The sequence below is a fragment of the Euleptes europaea genome, chromosome 11 (assembly GCF_029931775.1).
Source record: "Euleptes europaea isolate rEulEur1 chromosome 11, rEulEur1.hap1, whole genome shotgun sequence".
In the NCBI taxonomy this organism is placed as follows: domain Eukaryota; kingdom Metazoa; phylum Chordata; class Lepidosauria; order Squamata; family Sphaerodactylidae; genus Euleptes; species Euleptes europaea.
Window position 1 is genome coordinate 79,575,925 of NC_079322.1, and position 27,781 is coordinate 79,603,705.

General features: G+C 60.1%; 4 protein-coding genes across 4 annotated transcripts in view; 2 read left to right on the forward strand and 2 right to left on the reverse strand.

The window, feature by feature from the left end:
• MRPS12 (mitochondrial ribosomal protein S12) overlaps positions 1 to 27,781 on the forward strand; it is an 84,350-nt gene that overhangs the window by 22,086 nt on the left and 34,483 nt on the right. The window lies entirely within an intron of this gene.
• On the reverse strand, positions 80 to 10,854 carry ABCB8 (ATP binding cassette subfamily B member 8). Its single transcript, XM_056857189.1, has 16 exons — positions 10,736 to 10,854; positions 9,571 to 9,868; positions 9,144 to 9,293; positions 8,891 to 8,985; positions 8,353 to 8,458; positions 8,066 to 8,227; positions 7,042 to 7,127; positions 6,307 to 6,404; positions 5,627 to 5,732; positions 5,509 to 5,542; positions 4,758 to 4,894; positions 4,201 to 4,295; positions 3,371 to 3,504; positions 2,672 to 2,819; positions 1,372 to 1,622; positions 80 to 166 (listed from the first exon to the last, which is right to left on the reverse strand). Exons 1-16 carry the CDS (start codon positions 10,852 to 10,854, stop codon positions 80 to 82), a joined length of 2,106 nt encoding a protein of 701 aa, XP_056713167.1.
• ATG9B (autophagy related 9B) lies at positions 14,820 to 23,210 on the forward strand. Its single transcript, XM_056857190.1, has 14 exons — positions 14,820 to 14,966; positions 15,055 to 15,098; positions 15,523 to 15,587; positions 15,964 to 16,137; positions 16,825 to 16,966; positions 17,688 to 18,436; positions 19,610 to 19,763; positions 19,865 to 20,044; positions 20,414 to 20,662; positions 20,740 to 20,936; positions 21,439 to 21,541; positions 21,736 to 21,817; positions 21,946 to 22,200; positions 23,086 to 23,210. Exons 1-14 carry the CDS (start codon positions 14,852 to 14,854, stop codon positions 23,208 to 23,210), a joined length of 2,634 nt encoding a protein of 877 aa, XP_056713168.1. The 5' UTR covers positions 14,820 to 14,851.
• The window catches only part of NOS3 (nitric oxide synthase 3), a 38,641-nt gene continuing 36,325 nt past the window's right edge, over positions 25,466 to 27,781 (reverse strand). The window contains exons 24-26 of the mRNA XM_056857777.1: positions 27,518 to 27,666; positions 26,378 to 26,572; positions 25,466 to 25,591 (exon numbers count right to left, since the gene is read on the reverse strand). Of these exons, the coding sequence (XP_056713755.1) occupies positions 25,466 to 25,591; positions 26,378 to 26,572; positions 27,518 to 27,666 (470 nt within the window). The remainder of the gene's footprint in view (positions 25,592 to 26,377; positions 26,573 to 27,517; positions 27,667 to 27,781) is intronic.

The window sequence follows — 27,781 nt, forward strand, 5'->3', positions numbered from 1 at the left end:
CGCGCGGCAGAGGCAAAAAGAGGCGGAGTCGGCGGGTGGGGGAGGCGTGGTTTATTGGGCGGGAGGCGGGGCTCCAGTCTCAGGCGGCCGCGGCGTCCTGGCTCTGCCTGCGGATCAGCTCGGCGTAGAGGCCGCCCCGGCGGAGCAGCTCGGAGGGGCTGCCGGCCTGCGGAGGGAGGGAGGGAGGGATGGAGGGGCGTCAGTCCAGCCGGGGGAGACACCGCCCGCCTATGCTACCCCCCCAACCCACCCCACCCCCGCAGCAGGGGTCTGGGGCTCCCCCCCCACCCATGCACCCCTTGGGGCAGAGAGGCCTGCTCAAGTCCTGCTGAGCCGCTCAGCGTTTGGCCCTTTGGTGCTCCAGCCCATAGGGGTTGCCAACCTCCAGGCATCAGCGGGAGATCTGCTATTACCACTGGTCTCCAGCCAATAGAGATCAGTTCCCCTGGAGGAAACGGCCACTTTGGCAATTGCACCCTATGGCATTGAAGCCCATCCCCGCCCCAAACCTTCCCCTCCTCAGGCTCCGCCCCAAAAAACCTCCTGCTGATGGCGAAGAGGGACCTGGCAACCCGTCAGCGAGGGCACCCAGTCGGGCCCCAGATAAGCAAGCTCCGTGTTCTTCTCCCACCCCCCTTCCCGGTCTCATGGGAAAGTCTCTTCAGTTTGGGAGGAAGGTGTGAAAGCACTAATACTTCCACTTCAAAGCAAGCCTTCCTATTTTAAATCTGCTATCTGTTCTCAAGGTGTCAATTCTGCCAGAACCCTGGCATCTCTAGAAGCTTGAAAGAACCCCGATGTTTTGCATTTCAAAGCCATTACGTGTAATCAATTCTAGTGTGTGTCCCCTATAAAGATGACCTGTATTTCCCCATCTGTATTCTGACCTTAAGTTTGTATGGACCTACTGAACTCGTTTTTCTTTCTTAATAAAACTTTTAACTTGCTGCACCGTCTGGAGTGAAGTTTACTATTACTTTTATGCAACGAGGTACTGAAGTCCTGACACAACCCTACCAGCTCACCCCCTGGCCAGGTTAGCAAACTCCTGGAGATTTGGGGGGGGGGGTGTTACATTTTCTCCAGGGGAAACTGATCTCTGTAGTCAGCAGATGAGCTGTCTTTCTGGGGGATCCCCAGTCCCACCTGGAGGCTGGGGTTTAATTAACGACTTTTTATGCTTTCTGGTTATGGCTTGTAAGTCCTGGGCAGTTTCCCCCACCAGGCACAATCATGTTTGAAAGAAAGAAATCCCCCCCATGCTCCGCCGCCACCCCCCTGCGCTTTTCTGAGCGTCAGCTTGAGTCACTCTGAACAGCCGTTCCACCACACACACACACCCCAGAAGAAGGGCGCTCTCTCCGGCCTCACCTCTGCCACACACCCCTTGGCCAGCACCACGATGAGGTCGGCGGCTTGCACGGTGCTGAGGCGGTGGGCAATGACCAGCACGGTGCGGCCGGCCACCGCCCGGTCCAAGGCTTCCTGGACCACATGCTCCGACTCCGCGTCCAGCGCGCTCGTGGCCTCGTCCAGAATCAGCACCGTGGGATTCTTGATGAGTGCCCGGGCAATGGCCACCCGCTGCTTCTGCCCTCCGGACAGAGTCACCCCACGCTCACCTGGGGGTGGGAAGGGGGCACAGGTTAGAACATGGGGCAGGGAGGAAGCCAGAGGGAGGGGAAAGGCCGGCAGACACTCCCTTTATTCCCTTCGAGTTAGCGGCACAGCACAGACCACCACGTCCTGCCAATAAAGTCGCCTTTTTTTCCAAATTCAGCCCTGGCAATTTTTTAGTGGGGAGGGCATGGAAGGGGCTCTTCAACACTTCCCTCCTCTGCAATTTTACCACTGAAAAGGTACAAGAGCGGGGATACAAATTGGTCCAGAGGTGACACTGAACTATGGGAAAACAGGACAAACAAGGGTTTAACCCCCCCTTTCCCTATGCCCTTCTCCCCTAAAAAAAGGTGCCCCCCCAACAACTGCTTTTAGAAAAGAAGAAAAAAGGGTGGATAATACCACTGTTGAAATGACATTTGCCCACCCACCCCCTACATACTGGTGGGCGACCACCTGCTGGTCTTTCATCCTTCGGTGTTTTTGGATGGTAAAAACTGAATAGTCCAGCAGCACTTCAGCTAGAACCAAGGTGCTCCAAGTTCAGCAACCCAAAAATGCCATGTAGTTTGGCCACTGTTTTCACACAGATCCAGAGCTCAGTCATCACAGGGAAGAAGACAAGGCTGCCCCAGTGGGCAAGGCCACACGTCATGAGGTTAAGAGATAGGAAGGAGATTGTGGATGGAGAGAATTTAGGAGCAGAAGTTTGATGATGGATTTGGGGGTCCTTCCCTTGAGGTCTTCAAGCAGAAGGTGAAGAGGCGGCGGTCAGGGATGCCCCACATTGGCGTCCGCCGCTCCTGTGGAGGAGTGGGAATCAAACCCGGTTCTCCAGATTAGAGTCCACTGCTCCAAACCACCGCTCTTAACCACCACACCACTAGCTCTCAGATGATGAGGCTTTGAGAAAATAAAGGGGAGGGGCCTGCAGAGACGTTGCCCGAAGCTCCGGTGCGTCAGAAACAGGCTCCTCCCCTTCCTCCACGAAGGCCCTCTCTCAGAGTCCCTGTGCCGCCCTCCCCCAGGAATCCCCCCTGCTCTCACTGACCCACCACCGTGTTGTATCCCTCAGGAAAGCTGCGAATAAAACTGTCGGCATTGGCCAGGCGAGCAGCGGCGTAGACTTCAGCGTCAGAGGCACTCGGCTTGCCGAAGCGGATGTTCTCCATGATGGACGTGCTGAACAGCACCGGTTCCTGAGGGGACGGGAGGAGTGGTGCCTCAGAACCAGGAGGGAGGTCAAGTCCCAGCAGCGAGGGTGCATTTGTGACCTCCCCAACTCCTCCTGGGGAGAAGGGGCATTCCTCCCCCAGCCATGCAGCGCCTGCCAGAATAGCCTCCCTGCAATGCCAGATGTAAGGCGCACAGAGCATCAGCGGTGCTGTGAAGACACTCACAAACAGGACGCCACACAAGGGACAGAGTCACCTCCTGCACCTTGAGGCAGATGTATCCCGCCCCGCTTCCACCGCTGGCAGCCAAGAGTCTCCGCTTGCCCCTCCTGCAACCGCTGCTTTCTGTCATGTGCTCCAAGCAGTGGATATACCCAACTCCTCCTCCAAAGCCCTCAATGCCAGTCTCCGCCACATCCCCTCCCAGTGGCACGAGTCCCTTCATTTAATGGCCGGCTGCTCGAAGAGCCACTTGCTTCCCTTTGCTTTCGGCATCTCCCCCCCCCCCACTCCGCTCCGGCCCCTCGCTCCAAGGGCTCAAGGTTCCAGCCCATTTTCTGAACTCTGCTCCTCACCTGATTAATGAAGCCGATGACCTCCCCCCGGAGCCAGGAAGGATCCAGAGTGCTGATGTCTTGCCCATCGAGGAAGATTGTGCCCGCCGTGGGGTCATAGAACCGTTCCAGGAGCACAGCCACAGTGGACTTCCCTGTGGCGGAGAGAGGAGGAGGCCGCGTCTTTCCCCGCCACAGTCCCACCTCTTTGCCAATTATGTTGCAGAATGGGATGCCAGGGTAGGAAGAGGGGGTTGGAAGGAGACTGGAATCCAGTGGGCTGCCACCGCCAGCGAGAGGCATTTCCCAGCTGTGGCACCTGGCCTGTGGAACTCCATGAGCTTTAGTGCAAGCACATCTTGGTTTTCCCAGGGTGTAGGCTCCAGGCCCCCCCCTTCAAAGGCCTGATGGGCACGGCTGCAGCAGTCTGTCTGGAGGAAGCTTTGCTGCTCTTTGGCTGGGGCTACCTTTTTTTTCAGTTTTCTTTACCCCCTTAATATCGGAAGGCACTTTTGCACGTCGTTGTACTAAGGAACAGGCTATAATTGGCTTAAGATAAGAGTTTCCAGCAGTTACCTGCATGAAAGACGACCACACACCTGTCAGGCTCACAAAAGACACACAACTGGGGAGAGACGGCAAGTGCTTTGCAATAATTTATAATGTCAAAGAGATCTCAAAACTGAAAGTTGGCCCCCAGCGCAACTTAAGCTGTATTACTGGTGCATTGTTCCAAAATTCGGCAGCCCAAATCACTTGAGGTCTCTCTCACACACACACAGAAAATGTGCTGCTGCCTTTGCACAGCTGGTACTGGTAAGCCGTCCTCGGCAGCCCAGGGAGAGCCTTACCTCCTCCAGATTCTCCCACAATGGCCACTGTCTTGTTGGAGGGTATGGAGAGGCAGAAATCTCGCAGCACCTGGTAGCCGGGCCGTGTTGGGTAGCTGGCATGGGGAGGCAATACAGGGGGAAAGTTGGACGCTTGTTGAGGCAGGATGAGAAGCAGAGGAGCTGTGAGTGGACGACCAATTGCCCACATGCACAAAATTAAGAATCTGGCCAGGTATTTGGGCATCCTGGGTGTCATTTGTGAATTGAATTCTGGATGTCGAGATAATGCTGACCGTGTTGCTTAAGATCTCAGAAGCTGTGAGAGGGGAGGGTGGCTTCAAAGAAGTTCTTGTTCTATTCCTTCCCATCCCCATTAAGCAAAAACAACAAAAACAGATACAAAATAAATACAGATTTTTTTAAAAACAGGCATGATTGTGCACATTTTATCCTTGAGGGATGGCTTTGTGGCCTTTTCCAGCCCTGACTAAGCAACTGGCTGGGGGGGGGGGGTGAGGGGAGGAAACGCCGATCCTAGTGCCACAAGGTGGGGAGGGAGGGGAGAGGCATCTCACCTGAAGCAAACGTCTTGGAACTGAATGTGCCCACTCAGCGAGCTACACGCAAGCCTCTGTCCTCCAGTCAAGGGGGTCTCTGGCGCCAGAGTAATGTATTCAAACACACGGGCCCCAGCACTCATCCCCCGCACCACCTGGAGGGAACCAACAGGCACACCTGGGGCAGAGAAAGTGCTCTGGACACACCTTAAGCCTTCTCCTCCCGACAGAGAAGATGTGTCCCTCCATGCTTGGTCTTCAGAGGACAGCTCACCCCACTTCCCGCCACACCCAGGTCTATTTATTGAGTTTATTTATTCCATATCCCAAGTTTCTCCCCAATGAGGACCCAAAGTGGCTGGCATAATTTCCCTCTTCTCTGTTTTATCTTCACAACAACCCTGTGAGGTAGGTTAGGCTGAGAGTGTGTGACTGGCCTGAGGTACCGTGGAACACAGGCAGGATAAATGCTGTTGCAGTCGCCTTGCTTGTGGGCTTCCTGGAGGCACCTGGTTGGCCACTGTGTGAACAGACTGCTGGACTTGATAGGCCTGGGTCTGATCCAGCAGGGCTTTTCTTATGTTCTTATTTACGTTCCTATTTTCAAGTTGCCATGGCATGAGAGGTGATTCGAACCTGGGTCTCCCAGATACTAGTTCAACACTCTTAACCACTACATCACACCGGCTGAACCACCCCCATTCAAGCTTTCTGCTTCCAAAGGAAGGAAGAGGTGCACCTGTCTATGCTCCACCCCCGGCCCACTTACCTGCCCAAAGAGAACGGACATGTTGGCCAAGGACCTAGAGGAAGAGAAGCAGAGCGTCTGAGGGGCACGGGGGCACAGGGGCCCACCCCTGCGCAAGGTGTGCCCGCTGCAGCCTTACCTCTGCACCGTTTGCGTGGAAACCAAGAAAGACATCAGCTCTCCCGGGCTCAGCTCTTCCCCGGCCATGAGGGAGCCGCCCACCAAGAGAGTGCCCAGCACAATACCTGTGGGAGAAAACCAAGGGGCAAAAGGCAGCAATAATGTCAGGGCTCTGGAGCAACTGTGGCCATGAAATAAGAGCGGGTCTCAATCCAAGGGGAGAATTCCAGAATAAGCAGCTTCCCTAATGCTGCAGAGTTCTCTCGAAAGGCCAGGGCAACGCTACACCGGCTCAGGGTTGCTTGAGCAGGGCAACCCTGGCCTGGGAGGCAAAGCCGGAAGAGCAGAGCCCCGGTGGAAACGGCAGAGGAAGGGCTCAGGAGTTCAGCTCCAACCAAGGCTGCCCCTGACAGTCAGAGGGGGAGAAGGCACCCTCGGCACTGCTGCACAGGGCAGCTACTGGGGCCCAGAGAGGAACTCCCCCTCTGCGGCTCCTGCCCCAGCCTGCTCTCGGCTCCTGGGGCTTCTCTGTGCAGCGGCCTCACAGAAACCAGGAACTCAAGAGCCCCAATGAAAGAGCTGCCACCACAAAGGCCTGGGTGTGCAGCTGCCGCTCAAGGCAGGGGGAAGGAGCCCCCAGTCCTGGGGATCCCTGCATTGGGGGGGAAGGTGGAAGAGCACAGTTCTGCTGCCACTCACAGTTCAGCGCCAGGTTGGAGAGCCCCTGGAACACTGCGATGCCCAGCCCCAGGCGCATGTTAAGGTGGCCAGAGTGATCCACCTCTGCAGCGTACTGCCTGGGAGGACGGGGAGAGAGAAAGGGGGAGAGCTGACCAAGGGCCATGGCTGACCAGGGAGACTCACCAACATCACAGTGAGTGCAAAGGGACAGGGCAGCGGGCCTTTGGCAAGGAGGCCCCACCCCCGGTGCAAGCCTGACAAAGGCATCGCCAGAGTGGTGTCTGGCACACGAGGCAGGCCTCTGGAAGCTGTGGGGGACACTGTATGCGACCAAGGCCTCCCCCGGGCAGCAAAGGGAGCTCCTCAACCAAGAGGGCACCCTGAGAGCAACAGAACACCTGGCTGCATGGAGGAGCAGGGGGGAGCGGGCACGTCCACATTCACTCAGAGAGGCTCTCTGGGAACACCCGTGTTGCCAGCCACGTTGGCTTGGAGGGGGCCCCAGTGGCTCCCCTCAGAGGGAGCACAAGGCCAGTAAGTCCAGTTACAATGACGGCAGCTGCCGTATCGGTGGAAAGCCATTCTCAGGGACAAGTGGCACATTAAGGGAACCCGCACATTCACCCCCAACGCCAATGATGCCACCAGCTGCTTTGTGCCCCCTAAAACTGGCAAGAGTGAGAACCCCTTGTGCCCAGACTTTGTTCCAGTCCAGAGGGGGAAGTGCTGAGAAACCTCCTTCGCAACACTCACTCGATCTCTCTGCTCTCCATGGCAAACGCCCGCACGGTCCGGACGTTGTTAAGGGCCTCGTCTGCCACTGCCGTGGATCTGGCCACCTGCGCCAAGAGGAGGAAAGGGAGGAATCGCAGCGGGCCAGCAGAAGGCCTCGGCCCAGGGGCCCCCAGCCTTCCGATGCCTTTGCCATTGTCTCGGCTCAGCATCCTCCTCTCCTTAGTTATGTCAGGCCCTGTTCAGCCACAGACAACAGAACAAAAAGCCAGCCTGAAAATTGCACTATTACAAGAAGAGAAATGCTGGCCAAGGGACAGTTTAGGACTCTTGGCAGAGGATTTGCAGCCCCACAAAGATCCCGCCTCTTTGTGCTCAAGGTGAGAATGGCGTAAAGCCTGGCCCCTAGCTCAGCACTCTGCCCCAGCTCTGTGACGCAGGGGTTGGGGGCAAGCAGCTTGGCGTTCCAGGGATCAAGAGAAAAGCGTCATGTAAGTATTCGAAAATAGTCAATCCAAGCACAATGGATTGGGAAATAAAGACAGTTCGTTCCTCCAGAGGAACGGACTGAGGTCGAGACTGTTTACTATCAGCCAGAATTCTAGAAAGCAGCTGTAGAAAGACACAGAACTCCACCTTAGGCTGGAAAGGTCTCTCTAAAGTTTCTGTTTCCTGCAAGACCTTTTCTCAGCTGCACAAACTTGACACAGAAGTCAGGCCCCTTGAAGAACAAGGGAGAGTCCGGCAGCACCTTAAAGACTAACAAAGTTTCTGGCAGGGTCGGAGCTTTAGTGAGCCACAGCTCTCTTCTTCAGACACCATTGAAGAACAACGGTTTCATGTTGACGCAATGGAGCTTCCAGGCCAGACGTCTGTGGAGATGACCTTTGCTAATACATTGTGACACTGGGGGTGGTGGTGGTGGGGCTTAGTAGGAACAGCAACATTACAATGGGGTGGGGGAGTCCCTCAGGGCTCTTCCACAGGACTAGCCAGCATCCGCTCAGGGAGCGCAAGCAGGTGCCCAATTCCCGGCACCTCCTACCTGTTCCTGGGCCTTGCGTGACAGCTTGCGCAGAAAGGAGCCAATGAACGCCCCGGTCCCCACCAGGGCGGGCATCACCACCACCAGCAGCCCCGTCAGCTTGGGCGAGATCAAGTAGAGAGACATTAAGCAGCCGACCGTCTGGGTGAGGCTGCGTAGGCCCTGTGAGGGAAAGGGAGACCCGGCAGAGTGAAGGACAGACGATGCAGGCACACACCCGCCTCCCCATCCTGCTCTCCCTCCGAGGAGCCCGGCCTGCGTCCCGCCAGCCCCTCCCACCTACCCACCTGAGAGATAACCGTCTTGAAAGAGGACTTGAACTCCTGGATGTCCGAGGTCAGGCAATTCACCAGCTGCCCGGTCTGGCTGGCGTCAAAGAAGGCCACGTCCTGCCTGAGGGGGAAGAGCAAGGTGGAGAGTCCATCAGGGCAGCGGCCGGAGAAGTCGGGCCGGCAGGACGCTCATGCGTCTCCCCCCCCCCCCCAGATGGTCTCTGGGGCATCTCTCAAACCCCACACCCCACCACAGGCCAGGCAGCCCCCTGTCCTACCATGAACACATGAAGCTGCCTTCTGCTGAATCAGACCCCCCTTGGTTCACTGAGGTCAGTATTGCCTGCTCAGACCGGCAGAGGCTCTCCAGGGTCTCAGGCAGGGGTCTTTCACATCACCAATACTTGCCTAGTCCCTTTAACTGGAGATGCTGCTGGGGATTGAACCTGAGACCTTCTGCATGCCAAGAAGAGGCTCTACCACTGAGCCACAGCCCCTCCCCACACATTGCCCACGAAAGGCACCCCCGGCAGTTGACTGCCCCCACCTTTACCTGATTAAGGAATTGAAAAGTTCCTTGCGCATGCCATTGGCCACCTTCTCTCCAATGCGTGAGAGCAGCATGATGTAGCCAAAGGTGAAAATCCCCTGAGGAGGTTGCAGAAAGAGACACCACATCAGTTGGTCATCCTGTCTCTAGCCTCGCCCTGCCCCCAGGAAAGCGGAAGCTTTGCCCCCAACCTCTTACCACCCTGGGCTTAATGACAAGCCCCAGGAAAGTCCCCCCACCCCCGGCAGACACCCACCTGGAGGGCATAGATGCTCAGCAAGCGCATGGCAGGGCGCCGCACCACATGCAGGTAATCACTCAGGCAGGTGTATCGGGCCACCACATTGACCACGTCCCCCAGCACCAGTGGGATTTGAACATTGAGGAGCGCCACTCCGAGCGCAAACTGAAGGAAGACAGATGACAGGAGGGGCAGGTGACCCAGGGGGGTCCCCGGGATGCCTCTGACTTCTTCCCTGGCAGGCACCTTCTTTTTTTCCTCCCTTACAATCCTAGTCCCCCCACCCCGCCCCAACTTTCTCTGACTCCGAGGCCCTCGAGGACACTTCTGCTAGGCCCTGGTGTGTGTTCGTCCCTGCCGGTGCAGCCGCTGGCCTCAGTGCGAGCAGGCCGTGGAATGTGACCCCTCAGGGTTGGGGGGGGGCGAGCAGACAGACTCTCACCATGACAGCCGCGGTCAGCGCCAGCAGCTGTGGCCTCAGGAACCTCCAGAAGGTGGCCCAGTCAAAGGCGGGCAGTTGCTCCGCGACTGGGGAGACGCACGCAGGCACGTCGCAGGCCACCTCCTGGCACAAGGCCCTGCTGTGGAAGGCAGCCCCTGCACCAGCCAAGAACACGGCGGTGCGACCCAGTGGGAAGAGCCTGCGCGCAAAGAGCAGCAGCACCACTGGGGACGGCCTGGCCAGTCGGTCAGGAGAAAGCCGGAGAAAGCTGGAGAATCTGGCCTGGCTGCCAGAGGACCTGCAAGCAGAGGGAAAGCCACCATGACAGCCCACAGCACCGCCTGTCCCGCCCCAGGCTCTGGGATGATCTCGCCCATCTGTGCGGTTGGAAGTGCCCTGGAGCGCCCAACGAACCTGGCAGTGAGGCCAAGGCCTTCCCTCACACTGGGGCCCCTAGCATCGGCATTCACAGGCTGGCCGGAATCCACGCACGCTCCCTCTTTCTCTCACCCTTGTTAAGTACCCATTAGCCTGGCCACAGCCAAGATGGCAACAGGCAACTCCATCTCAGGTAAGAGTCCCTTCACCAAGGTAACACTACAGAGAAGGTGTGATGCCAGGCGGCCAGCCGTTGAGAAGGGCTCCAAAGAGGGGGCAGGGGCCTCCAGTGGAGATCTCAACCGGCAGGCGGCAGCTCTGAGCCCCCAAGTGGAGGGGAGGGGGCTTACCCAACAAGCCCAGCACATCAGTTTCCACGGACGACTTCGCCTCTGCCAGGAAGGCCCACCTCAACTAGGCCTCCTCAGCAATAACTTTACCAACAATCCCCACCCTCTTTCTCCTTAAGAGCAGCAGGCCAGGCTGACTGAACACCCGTATAAATCAAGAGGCATTTCTGTTCTGAGTGGCCGGGGGGAAGGGGGGGGAGGCACGTGTGTTCTGTACACCCCAGGGTGAAGAACAATTCTGGGTACTCCCCAACTCTTGATTTCTGTATATAACCACCAGCTGGAACCATAAGAGTCCCGGCTTTGGGGGAATTATTTCCCAGCACACAAATGGGGCGGACGCCTTTCTCGCAGCGGACCGGATTCCCGGCGTGCCCCGCGCGGACTCCAGCGACCAGGAGACCCCTCCCGGCCTGCCCCGCGCGGCCGCTGGTTACCTGGCAACCCAAAAGGCCCGCGCGGGCCTGCCCTCGGCCGCCGGCGTCAAGCGGAGGCTGCAGCCGCCGCGGCTCCCGGAGAGCCCCGGCCGCAGGAGCAGCAGGCGCAGCAGCAGCATGGCGAGGGGGGCGGGGGGGCAGGGCCACCGCGACGACCACGCTCAGCGCAAACGGAGCCCGTCAGGCCGCGGGAACCGCCGCCATATTGGATCCGTCACCGGCCCCACAATGCAATGCGCAGCGCGGGCGCGGGCGGGGCGTGGCTAGTGCGGCGCGCGAGGGAGGGAGGGGCTGCGGGAACGAGCGCCGGAGACTCCGCCGCCGCCGCCGCCCCCGGCCAGCCCCCCCGACTCGAGGCCCCTCCGCGGAGGAGGGGGCGGAGGAGCCCGGCCGGGCCGCCCAGAGGCGCGGGATTGGGGCCGTGGCGCCGCCGCCCGGGCCAGATGCGGCTCCGGTCCCTCCCTCGGGCCGCCCGCCCTGACCGGGCCCGGCGGGGGCCGCCGTGCGGCTGACCCGCGCCTCGCCTCTCCTCTCCAGCCGGGCGCGGCGGCGGCGGCGGCGGTGCTGTGGCTCTGGCTGCCCGCGCGGACGCTGCACCGCTAGCTGGGGGCGGGGGCGGGGGCGGCCCCAGCTGTGTCGGGGGCCTGGCGCCCCGCCATCGCCGCCCCGCCATCGCCGCCCCGCCATCGCCGCCCCTCCGCCTCCTGCCTACATCAGGCCGCCACCCTCTGGATCTGCCCGCCGGTCCTCGAGAGGCGGAGCCGCCCGGCACCACGGACAGAGAGCCGCCTCCTCCTCCTCCTCCTCCTCCTCGGCCCGCCCTGCGCTCGGGCTCCTTCGCCGTGTTTTGCTCGGGCCCGTGGGCAGCATCTCCTGGACGGCACCGCTTCGAGTCGCCCGCTGGCCTTGGGCGGCTGCTGCTGCTGCTGCTCTCGGGGACCCCCACCCCCGCTCCCTGGCAAGGGCCTCCTGGGCCGCCAGCTCTTCTGGAAGGGGCAGGTGGCATCGGGCGACACTCCGCTGCTGGAAGGTCACGCTGCCACTCCGCGCTGGGTCGTCGTGTCTCGCTTGGCTGCCTCCAGATCCCTGGCGCTTTATCCCATTGGACTGAGTCACTGGGTGTGGCTGTGCGTGTCGGCTGCGAGACCCCGCAAAGAGTACACGGGAAGGGGGGGTGCCCCCACATGCCGCTCCTCCCGGGGTCAAGAAGCAGGCTGCTGCCTTGAGGAGAGCACACTTCCTTGCGGGGGAACTCCCGAGCCTTTTGTTTTTGTGGGACTTGCTCCAGGAATATTGCAGAACAGTTGGCAACGATCTTGTGCCAGCCCCCCCCCCCCCCGACAACCTCGGGAAACAAGTCAGCAGCGCTCAGCGGCAAACCTGAGGCAAATTCTGTGGGCTGAGAGCCGCTCTCCTGGGATGACGGCAAGCTGAGAGGCCCTCTGCTTCTTCCTGGGGCGAAAGACTGGTCTGAGTGGATTCCTTCCGACAGCTGTGCCTTGACTGGGCAGGTAGTGCCTGGTGCGGGCTGTGAAGTGGTAGCGGGGGTGGGGGGCGCATCGCCAGGGCTTTGCCCAGCAAGCCAGGAAGAAGCTCAGCACAGCAAAGTTCAGCGTTCCTGTTAGGTGCGTGGGACTGCATGTTGACGTTGTTGTGCCAGCCTGTCACCCCAGATGCTTTCCTTTCACTCCGCCATGCCAGTTGCCGGGGAGTCCTGCCAAGTCCGCCAGCAGAGCCCAGCCTGGCCCTTTGCTACCTTGTCATCTCCCTGCTGCTTCCTCCCACCGGCCAGGGCTCTAGCCGCTCCCCTGCTGGTCTCTGACTCCCAACTGCCCACCGTTACCCTCCCACTGAATGTGCTTTGGTTATGGGGGGGGGGGTTTCAGTTGGACGTTAGAAGAAAATTCCTGTGGGGTGGGAGCAGGTTGACAACTAAGCCAGTTACCTGTGGGTAATTTCAGAGGGTGGTTGTGTAGGTCTGCAGCGTAACAGCTGGCTTCGAGTCCAGGAGCACCTTAGAGACCAAGTGGGGGTTTTTTTGGGGGGGTATGAGCTTTTGAGAGTCACTCTGACAAAGGGAGCTTGGACTCTGGAGAGCTCATACCCCAAAAATCTTGTTGGTCTCCAAGGTGGGGGTGGGGCTCCCCCTCCCTCCCCCAGGGTCTTCAGGCAGGGGCCGTGCTGCTGTTGGGAATGCTGCCGTTTGGGCTTTCCTCTGTCGAACGAGGGGTGGGCCTAGATACCGCCTCAGGGTTTGCATGTGGATGGCTGCTTGCCAGGGACATCTTGGGCAGGAAGATGCCCGGCACGGTTCCCTCTGGGTCATTTCTCTCCAGACTCCGTGACCAGGGATTCCAGCTTCCTTCCTTGCTTGTGTTGAGGTCTGGGGCGCATGCAGGAGATGGGCTGGCTTTCCGTCCTTGCTTCCTGCTTGGGTCCAGTAGGGAGACTGGGGTTTGAGAGAGAAATCCTAGATGTGGGGTGTGGGGCAGGGGTGGAAGGCAGGCCGTGAGAGCAGAGGAGAGTTTCTGTGCCCCACTGGGTCCAGGCCCGATGCCTCTGCCTCCTGGCCTTTGGGAGGCCCAGCTGTGGGCACCATCCCCAGGGGCTGCTCCCAGAAGCTGACATTTAGGGAGCCCAGATAACTTCCTTCCTTCTAGGACACCTGGGTTCTCCCTACACGCTGTCAAACTTGGATCAGGCCATGCCTATTTGGGGAGGATGCAGGAAGTGAATGGCCAGCAATGAGTGTTTCTCCTCTGAATCATTGCAAGGCAGTAGTGCCCAGTGGTGATGCAGCGGCTGCTTCTGCGAGAGGCTGCCTTGAGCTGCCGCTTCCTTGAGATTCGCCCGACTGGCGCTCCGCCCACTGCCTGGCATGTTTACCCGTCCCAGCCTGTTTATGAATTTGCTGCCCAAGATATTTTTAGCTTGCCGGGTGACTCTTCCACCCGCCCTCTGCATGTGTGGAGGGGGGGAGATGTATGAGGGCACGGGGGTCACGGTGAGCAGGAGGTACGCAGCCAGTCCTGGAGGCAGAGAGAGGGGTCCTTCATGTGCCCCCAGCTGGCAGCAAGGAATCTAGGAAGAACGTCTGTCCATCAGTCAGTCTCTTGTTGAAGGGCATGTCCCTCTGTGGTGGGGGGAGCAGGCAGATCTCAGCAGAGAGGCAGCACATCCTCCGGGACCCAGAAGGGGGGGGCTCTCGTGTTCTTTTTGTGTGTGCTTGTAGGCGCTGCGGGGTCTCCAAGCCCGGAGGTGATGTCGAGGGGCTTGGCAGACCACTGGCTTGCCTCAGCAGAAGGCTCTGCCTACCTTCCACCTCTGGGTCTTGCTCCCAGCTCTCCTGCTGGTGTCCCTTGCTCTGACCCAAGAGAGAAAGGAAGCAAGCACAGCCTCATGGGGGAGGGCTTGGGAGGGGGGTGCAGGTGCTGGCAGTTTGCTCTGGGTGCTTCCCCTCCCAACACTCTTCTCCCCCCACTCTTCTGTATGTGCTCCTCTGGTCTCCCCACCGCCCCTCTCCCTGTCTATGCCACAAAATCCCCTTTACAGAAGGGCTGGAGGGAAGAGGTTGGCGCTGCTGGGCTTGGCCTGGCACTCCTCTCTTGCCTTAGGAGACCAGGCTGGCCTCCTCTTGAGCCAGACTCTGTCTGTTCCGCCCAGGGACTCCTGGCAGGTGCTCCACAGCGGACTGGAATGTCACCCAGGCAGGTGTCCTGGGGAAGTGACTAAGCGGCTGACCGAAGAAGGCAGGAAAGGTGAGGCTGTGCTGGGCTTCCTCCGATCACTGAGTGGGAAGGAGAAAATGGATTCAGCACAGAAGTAGTGTGTGTGGGGGGAGCATTGGGTGATATTGGGTTGGGTGCCCAGTATCCTAAGCCAGGGCATGCCCCGGAACTAGGAGTGCCAGGCCTGGGGCGCCGGCAGCCCCTGCATTGGCAGATCTCTGGGAAGGGGGGCAGCTTTTGAGAGAGCTACCCCACCTCACTCTGTACGGAGTCCGCGTGCCCTCCCCAGGGTTCTGGGACAGAGGCCCCAGTGGGTCACTGGACTTGATTTGTCTCCATCTTCCCCTCTGGCCAGGTCCGTGTGGGGAGGAGCTGCCCAGTGACGCCCATGGCTGTCAGCCAAGAGCATTATGGTGACTACCATCGCCTGCCGGACTGCGCGGAGGAGTCTCCCCCCGAGGAGGAGGAGCAGCTGTTGGTGCACGTCACCGAGGGCCTGAAAGGTACCCGGCACGAGGCCCCGGGGCCTGGGGAACGGGGAGGGGGGGAAGCTTTGTGGCCAGACTTCCCATTTTCTTCCTTCCTTCCCAGATTCCTGGCATCACATCAAGAATTTAGACAACTTCTTCACCAAAATATCCTTTGCAGCAGGGCGCTGAGCCCCCCCCCCCCCCCGCAGTGCTGCAGCCGTGACCAGCAAACGGCTCCTTGCAGCAGCCTCCGGCAGAGTCTCGGCCCAGCAGAGCTTGGAAGCCGTTCCCTGATGCAGCCGCCACTGAGCTGCTAGTGGCTTGTGTGTGTGTGGGGGGGGGATTGTGAAGCTTCTTCCTAGTTGCTAGTTCTTCCCCAACGCCCCAAGGCCTCGGAGGGACAGTTGGGCACTTTCCTGCCTTTCCCTCCTTAAGAAACTTTAGGCTGCTTCTGGGTAGCTCTGCGTACAAACGGGAGCCCCCCTAAACTGGGCTGTCAGTGGCTGAGCAGCACCCGCGTCTTCTAGGGAGGGGGCCCGTGGTGGGCAAGGGGGGCGGTGGCAGTACTTTTCCTTGACAGCCTCGGCACATCTACCACTTCCACCAAAAGAACGGCTTTGCCTGCATGATGCTCTCCGACGTCTTTGAGCTGGTGTAAGGATCCAGGGGGCTCTCCCCCCCCCCCGCCTCTGGGCCGGCCCCAGGCTTTGCCTGTGGAGCAGCTCTTGCCCCTAGCATGACCCCTCTCCTCCTCAGGGAGCCTGTTTCCATGGGGGGGCTGGAGGGACATGGGGGGGCCTTTCTCAGCAGGGGTGGCATTTCCCATCCTGCTGGCTGCGGCAAGAGGACAGACACGACTTGGCCTGGTGACCCCCTCCTGCCCACCCCCCAGGGCCTTTGGCCTGCCACTGTGTCCGGGGGGCTAGAAAAAGAGTCGGGGTCCAGTGTGGGTGGGGAAGGCTTTCTGGGGCCCCGGAAGGAGCGGGCACCGGCCATGGGGCCTCTTGATGCCAGGTGGCTCCTTTCCCAGGCAGTTCCTGTTCGTCGTCACGTTCACCACCTTCCTATTCTGCTGTGTGGAGTATGACGTGCTGTTTGCCAACCGCCCCGTCAATCACACGCAGCCGGGAGGTGGCCTCATGCCAGACAGAGGGAAGGTGACGCTGCTGGATGCCATCCTGCCCACGGCACAGTGTGCGGAGAGGTGAGCGGGGCTGGGGCACAAAGGTGTTGGGCACATGGTGGGGAGGGCTCCTAGCCTGTGCAAGAGGCTGGCTGCCTCCCCCCCCCCGCAGTTTTTTCTTCAAACGGAGGTGGCGTCTGGTGCCAGTTTGATTCTGAATGTAGAACTGGTGAAGTCCCTTGCTCCGGACTCGCCCCTGGGCAGCTTGGCAGTCCCCCCATCCCTGTCAGTGGCTGCCCTGTCCCTTCCCCTGCCTTCCTGTCCCTTTGGGGGGGGGCTGTGCCCAGCCCCTGGGGCACAAGGGCTGAGGAGCGGAGGTGCTGAGAATCCCTTCCAGGGCCCATGGCAGCCATAGGGCTGCAAAGAGGCGAGGCGGAGGGAGGGAAGCCTGTGTAGCCCACCGCCCCCTTTCCGGTGTAGCCGGCCAGGTGCCTCTGAGGGGGGCTCGCAAGCAGGCACGGCGTGCTGCCCCCTCCCTGTAGCTGGCCTCAGCTGGAGTGTCCATCAGGCACTCCTTGTTGTTTTTTAAAGGCCCCTCAGCGGGAGGCCATGGCCCGGCGCACGTTGTTTGTGTGTCACTGGAGACGCCGGCCTTGGAACTGCCCTTGCGCAACCCGGCCCTCCCTAGAGCGTGACCCGCCGTGTCCTGGGCTGACCTGCAGCTGGCCGGGCTGATGCGGCCTGTTGTCTCCCTTCTCCCTGCTGCAGGATCCGGGCCAGCGGCTGGATTATCTTCCTGCTGGCGATGGCCGCCACCTTCTGGCTCTACCGCTTGGGGAAGGTGCTCAGCAACCTCCTGGGCTACTGGGAGATCCGTGCCTTTTACACCAAGGCCCTCAAGATCCCCTCTGTGAGTGCCTGGGGGGAGGAGGCAGTGGCAAGGCGCAGGGCAGGAGGGGCTGGTGGGGGAGCATCTGACTTCGCAGGACCCCCTCCCCCCGCTCCAGCCTGGAGGGTGGGGTTCAGCTTCTCTGCAGAGCCTCTCCAGAGAAGTCTGTCTTCCGAGCGTGCATGCACACACCGTCTCTGTCTCACTCAGGTGGTGCTTCTCTCTCAGGGCTTTGAAACTAGCACAGTCCCATTGATGCTGGGGGGGGTTGCCTCCCCCCCCACAGTGGGTGGTTTTTTGCTAGTCTTCTTGCGTCATCTTGGCTGCTTGGGGAGGGGCCGTGGCCCAGTGACAGAGCCTCCGCTTGGCGTGCAGGTTCAATCCCAGGTTCAATCCCCAGCAGTATCTCCAGTTAAAAGCACCAGGCAGTAGGTGATGGGACAGGCCTTTCTCTGGCTGAGACCCTGGACAGCCACTGCCCGTCTGAGTAGACTATGGTGACCTTGATAGACCTGTGGTCTGATCTGGTAAAAGGCAGCTTTGTGTGTTTGTGTGCCTCGAAGTCGGGGGTGGGCTGCCTGGTCGTCACGCTTGTGCTGGGAGTGTGGGAACGGCGCGGAAGGACGGAGGGGCTCCGCTGAGGAAGGCAGAACGCAGAGCCGAGCAGCCCCTTCCCCCCCCCCCAGGGAATAGAGGCTGGGGGGGGCTGGGCCCGAGGCCTCACGCCGTTCGTTCCGTGCAGGACGAGCTGTGCAACTGCAGCTGGCAGGAGGTGCAGGCACGCCTGATCTCGCTGCAGCGGGAACAGCAGATGTGCGTGCACAAGCGGGAGCTGACGGAGCTGGACATCCACCACCGCATCCTGCGCTTCAAGAACTACCTGGTGGCCATGGTGAACAAGTCGCTGCTTCCAGTGCGCTTCCACCTGCCCCTGCTGGGCGAGGTGGTCTTCCTGACGCAGGGCCTCAAGTACAACCTGGAGCTGCTCTTCTTCTGGGGGCCCGGCTCCCTCTTCCAGAGCAAGTGGAACCTCCAGCCCCAGTGCAAGCGCTCGGGGTCCCGCCTGCAGCTGGCCCGCCGCTTGGGGCACACCATGCTGCTGCTGGGCGTGGCCAACCTGCTGCTCTGCCCCTTCATCCTGGTGTGGCAGGTGCTCTACGCCTTCTTCAGCTACACAGAGGTGCTGAAGCGGGAGCCGGGCAGCCTGGGGGCCCGCCGCTGGTCACTCTATGGCCGCCTCTACCTGCGCCACTTCAACGAACTGGACCACGAGCTGCACGCCCGCCTGAGCCGCGGCTACAAGCCGGCCTCCAAGTACATGAACTCCTTCACCAGCCCTCTGCTCACCGTGCTGGCCAAGAACCTCGGCTTCTTCGCCGGCTCCATCCTGGCTGTGCTCATCGCCCTCACCGTCTACGACGAGGACGTCCTCACGGTGCAGCACATCCTGACCACCATCACCCTGCTGGGCCTGGTCGTCACAGTGGCCAGGTGAGCCCCGGCCCCCTCCCCACCCAGCCCTGCCTCCGTCCTCGTCAACAAACCCATTCAGACTTCGCCTCCCTGGTCACTAAAGGAGGCTCCCAGGAGCCAGGTCTTGCTTTCCAGAGTCAGGTGTCCGGTGTGTGTGTGTGTGTGTGTGTGTGGGGTCTGCTTTCCAGAAGGTTCTCCCCTCTTCAGCCTCCCAGGCAAGCCTGGCTCCTGATCTGTTATGGACAGGAGGAGGAGACCACAGTTGTCTTCCAAGGTAGCCTGAGCAAGACCCGGCTTGGAGAAAAGGCTGTCTCCTCCAGCCTGGCATGGCTAAACTAGCACGGATTCCATGCAGTTGTCTCCCTGTTCTGTGTGCTGGGGGGGGGGGGTTTGATCCTCTCTGCTGTTGCTCGAGAGTGGGCTCTCTCTGCTTGGCTTATCCCTGCTGGAGGTGCCTGTGCAGATCCCTGCTGTCCCATCAGGGCCTCCTTTTCTCTTTTTGTAACTATATAGAATCATGGAGTTAAGAGGGACCACCAGGGTCATCTAGTCCAACCCCTTGCACAATGCAGGAAATTCACAACTGCCTCCCCCCCGGAACCTCAGTGACCCTGTACTCCATGCCCAGAAGATGGCCAAGATGCCCTCCCTCTCATTATTTGCCTTAGAATCACCATTGCTGACAGATGGCCAACTAGACTCTGCTTGAAAACCTCCAGGGAAGGAGAGCCCACCACCTCCCGAGGAAGCCTGTTCCACTGAGGAACCACTCTCACTGTTAGAAAGTTCTTCCTAACGTCTAAATGGAAGCTCTTTTGGTTTAATTTCAACCTGTTGGCGTTATAAAGCTCGGGCGTCTGGCTCGTTGCAGTCCTCCTCCCCCAAGATTGAATGAGACACGTACATTTCCAGCATGTGAACTCGTGTAGGCCTTTTAAACAAAAACTCTGCTTTGGGTGGGTGAAGAAGGGCCCGAGTCCTCGTGCAATCCTTTGCAGTGCAGCCGTGGGCGGAACCCCACCAGGAAGTCTGTTGAGTTCCAGGGACGGAGTCTGTGACTCTGCCCGGGATTGGCCTGCAGGGCTCCTCTCCCCACAAGCCTGTCCCTATGAGCGATTCCTGGCGTCTCCTCCCTCCCTCCCTCCGCCTCACCTTCCTTGCTGGACTGCTGACGTCCCTCTGCGCTTGCAGGACCTTCATTCCGGACGAGCACCTGGTGTGGTGTCCGGAGCAGCTTCTGCAGTGCGTCCTGGCTCACATCCACTATATCCCCGACCACTGGCAAGGCAACGCCCACAAGTCGGAGACCCGGGAGGAGATGGCCCAGCTCTTCCAGTACAAGGCTGTGAGTGGGGAGGGGGCAGTGGGGGGGGGGCTTGCAGGGCCTCTCGCAGCGTGCGGCCTGAGGGGAAAGGCTGCACCTCTGACGAGCGCCTGTGGCCCCAGGTCTTCATCCTGGAGGAGCTGCTGAGCCCCATCGTGACGCCCTTCCTCCTCATCTTCGCCCTGCGGGCCAAGGCCCTGGACATCATTGACTTCTTCCGCAACTTCTCCGTCGAGGTGGTGGGCGTGGGGGACATCTGCTCTTTCGCCCAGCTGGACATCCGCAACCACGGCAACCCCCAGGTGAGGGGAGGGAGCTGGCCGGCCGTGGCCAGTGGGACGCCTGGCAACTGCCCATGCCTTTTGGAGAGGGGCTCTCCTGACTTGGGGAAGGAGGTTCTTCTGGACGGCCCTGGTGATTCCTGTGTACAGTAAACTCAGTTTGTGGCGGGGAAGGGGGGCTGAAAGAGCAGCCTACTCCGGGCCAGCCAAAGAACTTCTTGGGTGGTCTTTTGCAGCTAAGCCCACCATTATTCCACCCCCCCAGGAGAGGAGAATAACAGCCCCTCCCTGAGTTGAGGTTTCGCTGCCTTGCCTTGTGTCAACTGACGTTTGGGCAAGCAGTCCCCAGTGCCTTAAAAACTGCAGCCCTCTCCTCTTCTCTCCCCTCAGTGGCTGTCGCAGGGCCGGACGGAGGCTTCTGTGTACCAGCAGGCAGAGAACGGCAAGACGGAGCTCTCCCTTGTGCACTTTGCCATCACCAACCCACGCTGGCAGCCGCCACGGGAGAGCTCCCTCTTCATCGGGCACCTCAAGGAGAAGGTGCAGCAGGATGCGGCCCACGCACCTCCTGCCCAGCGCCTTTTGGCCGAGGCCCCGTTCAGCGCCTCTCTGCTCTCCGACGAGGGGCCCAGCACCATGGTGAGTACTCGTGCCTCTCACAGGATAGAGCCCGGGCCCTCCGCCGCCCTGGCTCAGTCCGCCTTCTGTCTCTGCAGCCAGATGCCCTCCTGGCCAGTGTCCTGGCCCACCCCATCCTGGCATCCCAGGCAGAGCGGCACCTCCCTGGCAGCACCGCCAGTGCGGCTGCCAGCATCTTGGCCTCGCTGTCCTGCTCCCAGCTGCCCCGGCGCAGCCAGCTTCCACTGGGCGAGAACTCCATGTATCGCAGTGACAGCACCCTCCTTGGGGACAGGTATGGGGGCATGGTGGGCCTTGGAGGCTAGGGAGTTTGGTATGCAGGGCAGGTGAAGGCTGAGCACAGGTGAGGCGAAGGTCAAGGGAGAAGCGGGCAAAAGGAGATGCCCTGCCAGGTCAGCCCCACGACCCATCCGCCCCGGACCTCTTGCCCCGTACCACTCCAATGTCACCTCCTGCTGCTGGTCCCGATCCCTTGGCGGTCGGAGATAGAGTGCCTCTGAAGAGCAGGGAGTCCCCACCGGTGGTGGTCACAGCTCGTTGCTCCCGAGTCCGTCTCGGCCCATGGGCAGAAGGGGCTGGCTTTTTCTGCCCACCTCCAGGGCTGTGTGAGTGTGCCTGCTTCAGTCCCCTCGTGGGAAGGACCCTTGCATTGCCTTTGTGGTTTGACCAGCAGGGCTCCTGTTTTTATTCCCTTCCGCATCTGCACTTCACACAGGTGGGGGGGGGGATTCTCCTGTTTAGGGGGCAACTGATCATTTTGCCTCTATGCCCTGCAGTGTGGCCCGGCCGGAGCCTGTCCAGGTCCCCCTGAGCCGCTCCGTGGTGCTGTCTGAGTTTGCCTCAGCTGAGATGAGTCTGCATGCGATTTACATGCATGAGGTGAGTGGAGAGGGGAAGGGGGCAGCTGGACTCACCTCCGCTTCTCAGTCCCCCTCCGGGGTGTGTGTCAGTCGGTTGGCTTCCTGGTCTGTCCGGTGGCGTCTGCCGCAGCAGGGAGAGGCGGAGGGCATTGTGGGTCTGAGGACCTCCCTGTTTTGTGGGTCTGAGGGCCTCCCTGTTTTGCTCCTGTTCAGCTTCACCATCAGCAGCAGCAGCCACTGCCGCCTCTGGCTCCGAGCCCCCCTCCTTTCCGGACTTCAGCGCAAGCACAAGCAGGTCAGAGCTCGGGAGGGGTGGGACAGGGTGGGTCCCGGTGGGGCTGCCTGCGGAGAAGCCCCCTTCCCTCCCCACTAGTGACTGACTGCAAAGGCTGAGGCCCAGATGCTGGCCTCTGGGGATCACAGGTGGTTTGTCCGATGGGGGCTGGCTCAAACGCTACGCAAACCGCTTGGGAGAATCCGTCCTCGACAGTGCCCCGGAGGCTTGCGAAAACACAAGAGACCAGGCCCAAATCATCTTGAAATGGATGGGAAGGCCGCAGCAGGGAGAGGCCCCGGCTCAGCGGAGAGAGGGGGCCTGTGGGGACACAGGGCCTGAGTGCTGTGGTGGAACTCACCTCGTGAGAGGGGGACGGTGCCAGAGCACCCTCAGGGCACCAGGTGTGCCCACTGGCCCTCTGAACCATCTGTGCAGCTGCCAGGCTCTTGAGCGGGTGCTCTTCTTCTCCATGAGCCTCCGCAACTCCTCAGAGCAGGGTTTTCGGGCATTGGGGGGAGCATGGGGAAGAGCCTCTGGTCCACCTTCCTCTGCCTGGCTGCAGCTTTGCTGGTGCTCAAGAGGAAAGCCGGTGCCAGCACCTGAAGCTTTGGGGAGTGGGGGAACCCTCTGTGTACGGGGAGGCCCTCTGCTCTGGGCTGGAGATGGGCGCCTTTGGGAAACTTTGAGGCCTCCTTTGAGGGGGGGAAAAATTTGGGTAAGAAACTGAAATGATGCAGTATGGAATTTGCGTTGCTGCTTTTAACAACGTAATCATTTACTAATCAAATTAGCATATATAATTTTATTAATTGATGTATTTATGGAATTTAAGAGTGTAAATGCCTTCGCGACAGCCTTGGGCAGTTGCCTGAACACCTTTCAGTCCTTCCAAAAGGAAGAAATGGTGGAGGGTTTTTGGCAATTCTCCCTCAGACTTCTTCATGCTGTATGTTTTGAGTGAATAAAAAGCATTTCACACCATTCGCAAGAAGAAAAATTAGAGGAATTTGTTTTAGCGCTTCTCAAAATTTCTTAATTTCTCCACTGAACACCTCAGCAAAAAAAGTCCTGGGAGGGTGTGCCCCCCCCCCGATTATTTTCTTTTGTGGGGGAGGGACAGACCTTTACATGGCTAGCCTGGGCCCCTCCCAAGAAAGGCATAAATGTTGGGGGGGGAGAGATGGGATGTGCTGTCGCCCAGCTAGCCAGGCCCTGGGCTTGTCCCTGGGTCTCAGGCCGGGTCTCTTCCTTCTCTGCCCCCACCCCCCATCTCCTCCCGCCTGCAGCTTCCATGAGGTCTTCTTCGCGTGCCCACAGCCAGGATCTGCCTCTCGGGGGCTGGGAGGAGGAGGAGGAGGAAGAAGACACGGAGGCGTCTCAGGCACAGCAGCAGGAGAGGGAGAAATGCTAGCCCCCCTGGCGGACTCCTTCCCTGCTTCTTAGGGTAAGTGCCCCCCCCCCGCCTCCTTGACTTCTGCCAGAGCCCCTAAGCCCACCGATGGACGGACGGACATCAGTGGGTGCGGAAGGGTGCCTCTCTGCCCAGGACACAGCCCTCGTCACTCTGCATATGGCCTCTCCCTCAACATCTGTCAGCAGCCTCCAACAGACACAGGGGCTCGGTTGCCCTGGCTTGCTCTGCCCTTCCTCCTGTTGAAGGAGAGAGGCGGGGGATCCCGGGACAAGCCAGAGGGATTGCTGGCATCTCCTGCCCATTTGTCCTGAACCCCTCCTTCCCTCCTGAAGAGAGTTTTGCCTTCCCTTCTGCCCGGAAAGGGTTGCGGGATGGGGAGCTGGGGCTGAGGAGCCTAGCTCTCTCCCACCTCCCAGGAAGGAGTCGTTCTCTGCTGAGGGGGAAACCAAACTCTCTGCCTTGTCTTCCAGAGGCTTTAGGGGGGCAAGACCCACCTCCTCCTATCGGGTTACTAACTGTGGTGACTAAAGAGGAACCTCCACAGTCGGAGGCAGTCAGCCTCTGACCACCAGTGCCAGGAGGCAACCCCTGGGGAAGGCCTCGGCCTCTGTGCCCTGCTGTTGGGTGGTGCTCCAGCTTGGCCGGTGCGTGAGACGGGATGCTGGGCAAGGTGGGCCTTCACCACTCGGCTCACGTCAGGCTCCTCCACTTGTCCTAGCCAGGAAACCCCTCGTGCCTTGAGACTGCTGACTCTTGAGGTCCCTGCCGTAGGCGGAGGAGGCGGCCCGGAGCACGCCGCTCCTCCCACCCCCCTCACTCGCTTGCCTTTTGCCTTTCCAGGCACTCGGAAGCTGCCGGCACTGCCTTGCCAGGACTGTCCCGCCCGCCGCAGGAGCACAGCGACAGGTGTCGGTGCAGCAGGGGCCGGCAAAGTCTGAGTGGGTTGCAGTGGCCCTTGCCTTGACTGTGGGTGTGGCCAGAAGGGCGGGCGTTGCCTGTGGTGTGGACGCCGGCCCCCTCCTCGCTTTGGGCGTGTGCCCTCCTCTGGGTTGGATAAGCTATGGGCCGGACCAGGCCCTGCACGGTGCTACTTGTATTTATAGGGTTCCTGTGGTCGATGCAAAATGGCTTGGGGTGGGGGGAGAGAGAGGAGGCTGCAGCCATGAGCCTTCCTTCCTGGGGGACTGCGGAGGCACCTCCAGATCCCACGCTTTGCCCCCCTTCCCCCTTCTTTGCTGCTCTGTGATGCCACTTGTGCTGGGCTCCTCATTACAGAGCTGCTGATGCTGCCTGGGGCAGAGGGGCGGGGCCTTGTGCATTGAGGAGCGCCCCCCCCGAACTAGACTGGGACAATAAATGTTTACAGGTGTGGCAGAAGGTGTGCTCCCTCTGTGCGTTGGGGCGGGGGGTACTCCAGAGCTCATCTACTTGCCACCCCCATTGGCATTTTCATGGAGGGTGTAAAGGCCACCAGATGTTCATGGGGCCAGGGGGGGGCAAAGATGGTGGTCCCCCCCATTTAAATAAGCCAAAGCCCTGGCTTTGCCCTCAATGAAGGGTGATGTGTACCCCAATTCGGCCAGCTGAAGGTCTCGCAGGAGAGGAGAGCCCTCCCTCCCGTGCGACCGTCAGAGCAGGCCGGAGGCCTCTTAACAGGATGTAGGGGGGAGAGGAGAAGGTGAGGATTTGTCGGAGCTATCTTGATTTCCCCACTGCGCTACTAGGGGTGCGGTGTGGGTAGGGCCAGCCCCAGATGGAGCCCAAGTCAGGAATTTCCCTCACCCCCAAAGCCCCCTTCTGCTCCTCCATGAGCCCCTCCATAGACACAGTCAGGCCCCTGAACCCCTGCCAGCTACTCCACCCCATCCCTCACCCCCCCGTTGCTTGGGGATCACAGCAGGCTGCCGCTAGGGTGTGCGGAGCCGGCTGCAGAATCTGATCTGCAAGCCCCCCGGCCCGTTCTTCAGAAGCTGGCTTTCCTGGTGCTTTTGGCAATAGATACCGTTCCCCTCATCCTGCCCCTTCCTGATTTCGAAGGCTGAGCTCTCCACTCCCCCCCCCCCCCCACACACACACCTCTTCAGCCCCAAAAGTTCTCCCATCCCAGGAAGGCAGCCTGACAGTCCTTGGACTTGGCCTTACCCCTCCCCCCAATTACAACACTGCCTGGGTTATGTTGAAATGTAAAAGGCTTTATTGAGGTGCAGCCCTGCAGCTGGGTGTGTCTGTGGGAGCGTAGGCAGAGCAGCTGCTCATGGATTGGGGCCCTGCACCAACTTCTGCACATGCACAGAGAACGACTGGCTGCGGATACGCGAGGCCACTTCCTGGGCGCGAAACGTGAGGCCAAAGATATCCTCGTGGTAGCGGTTCTGGTCCTAGGACAGAGGCAAGCAATTGTGAACTTGGGGTGGGGGTACATGGCCTCCCCCTGGCAGCACCCTTAGCATGGGAGTGGGGCTGTGGCTCAGTGGTAGAGCATCTGCTTGGCATGCAGAAGGTCCCCGGTTCAGTCCCCGGCAGCATCTCCAGTTAAAGGGACTAGGCAAGTAGATGACGTGAAAGACCTCTGCCAGTCTGAGTAGACAATACTGACTGTGATGGACCAAGGAGGGTCTGATTCAGTATAAGGCAGGTTCGTGGCTGCCTTCTTGCTAGCCCAAGGGGAAAAAACAGCCAACCTGGGAGAGACCTGGTGCCTTGCAGCAGAAGGGAAGTGTGGGAGGGGGGCTGGAACTAATCTAGGGTGGAAGACCTGCCTTCTCTCCCCCCTTCCCAGTCCTTTCTTAAGATGGAAGGCACTGCAGGATGCCAAATGTTTTATAGTGTCTCCCAAATGGGCTTTTCTTTCAATCGCTGCCTGTCTGCTCAAGGTAGAAGCACGGGAAAGGAAAGAATTCCTCCCACTTCCCCAGAGAGCAAACCCGACCCCTCCCTCCACTGTTGCCAACAGCTCCCATGCCATCGCTCCCTCCCCTCGTAGCCCCCCCCCCAGCAGAGCTTGTCTGCTCCACCTCCTCTGGGGCTGCAGCGGACGCTCTCTGCCTTCAGCTTCGGCCTGGACAGTAGTCTCCAACTGAAGGCGAGGGGAGCACCGTGGGAGGCCCCAGTCCCCTTTGGGTTGGCCTGTGGCTGTGCCCCACCACAGTGGGCTGTGCCCTTACCCGGAGCTCACTGAGAGCGTCTCCCGCCTCGGTCAGCGTCATGTTTCCTTCCTTGGCCAAGATGTGCTGGACGGTCTGCAGGACTCCGGTGGCCATGGTGACATCACCACAGATGTACATGTGGCCGCCCCGCAGGCACAGCACCTCCCAGACGGCGCCTGCCAGCTGTGTCCCCAGCAAGTCCTGCACGTAGGTCTGGGTGGGGAAGAGGAGAGACGCCGGGTGGGCCTGCTGCTCTTGGAGCAAAGGACCAGGTGCCCCCCACAGTCCGTCCTGAGCCCGGACCATGCGAGCTGATAATGAGGTGCCTCCAGACATGTGCCGAGTGCCTCTCGCTGAGTCACTATAACTGGTCCACACACAACCGGGATTAGGGGCCACATCCAGCCCCCCAATTTTAGAAACTGTTTCACTTATGCCTGTTAAATAGGGAGTGTGTGGGAGATAAATTCACAGCAGTATGGTGAAGAAACAGGAATGCACCCAGTATCTGCTGAATCCGGGCCCCCGTATAGACTGTCATATCTAGAGAAAGGAGCCGGATTCTGAGAGGAGGGGGTCCTTCTTCAGACTTGGGGGCCTCCCCATGTTGCAGAAAAATGAAAATTCCCCCAAATGGAAGGGGGGGGCTAAATTCCCCCCAAATAGGCACGCTGTTTGTGTTTGCACAGGTGATGTAAACCTACTGTATAAGGGGAGTAAGCAGCCAAATGTTGTTGGAGAGCCCACCTCTACAGGCAGGTGAGGGTAGGATGGCCTTGGAGGAGGAGCAAGAACTGCTGGTTCCCTCCCCACTCCCGGGCAGCTGCCAGTAGACGCGGCTGCCTCTCCTTTGCAGATGGGTGAAGAGGAGTGGGAGGCCCCCCTGGTTGCCCCAGCCCCCACCCCCATAGCAGCAGGGGGAGTGGATGGTGCTGGTTGGCCAGCCGTGTCCCGTGTCTCTCCCCCTGCATGGATCCTCGCTTGTACAGATGGCCACGTGCTTCTCGGCAGGTGGGTGACGTTCTCGGTGGCCGACGGCCAGCCCTGGCTCTGCAGCCCATGCTCCTGCCATCTCTTCCCCCCCCCCCCACAACCCGGAAGAGAACGACACGTGAGGAGGCGGATGGTGCAGGCCCACAACGAGGGCGCCACCCCCACCTTGGGGTGATCCGGATCGCGGGAGAAAGCTGTGAGGACTTGGCTGAGGGCCCCCTTCCGCTGGGCCTCCTGGATCTCCTCCTTGTAGATCTGGTCGTGGTGGGAGCAGCGGCAGCCGAAGACCAGGGTCATCTCGCTGGGCAGGAGGCCTGCAGGGGCACAAGGCAGAGATGGGCAGGATTCAGCAGCAGCACACCAAAAAAACCCTTGTGCTGGTCCCCAGTGCCATCCACCACTCCACCACCCCCAAGCGAGGTCCCCGCC

Coding starts and splice junctions, on each gene's coding strand:
- ABCB8 (XM_056857189.1), bottom strand. CDS start 10,854: ATGCTGCTGCTGCGCCTGCTGCTCCTGCGGCCGGGGCTCTCCGGGAGC. Junction 9,294..9,570: donor CGCTGACCGCGGCTGTCATG/GTGAGAGTCTGT, acceptor GTCTTCCTTCAG/TTTGCGCTCGGAGTGGCGCT. Junction 2,820..3,370: donor TCATCGGCTTCATTAATCAG/GTGAGGAGCAGA, acceptor CCGTCCCCTCAG/GAACCGGTGCTGTTCAGCAC.
- ATG9B (XM_056857190.1), top strand. CDS start 14,852: ATGGCTGTCAGCCAAGAGCATTATGGTGACTACCATCGCCTGCCGGAC. Junction 20,937..21,438: donor AGCACCCTCCTTGGGGACAG/GTATGGGGGCAT, acceptor TATGCCCTGCAG/TGTGGCCCGGCCGGAGCCTG. Junction 21,818..21,945: donor TTCAGCGCAAGCACAAGCAG/GTCAGAGCTCGG, acceptor TGGGGATCACAG/GTGGTTTGTCCGATGGGGGC.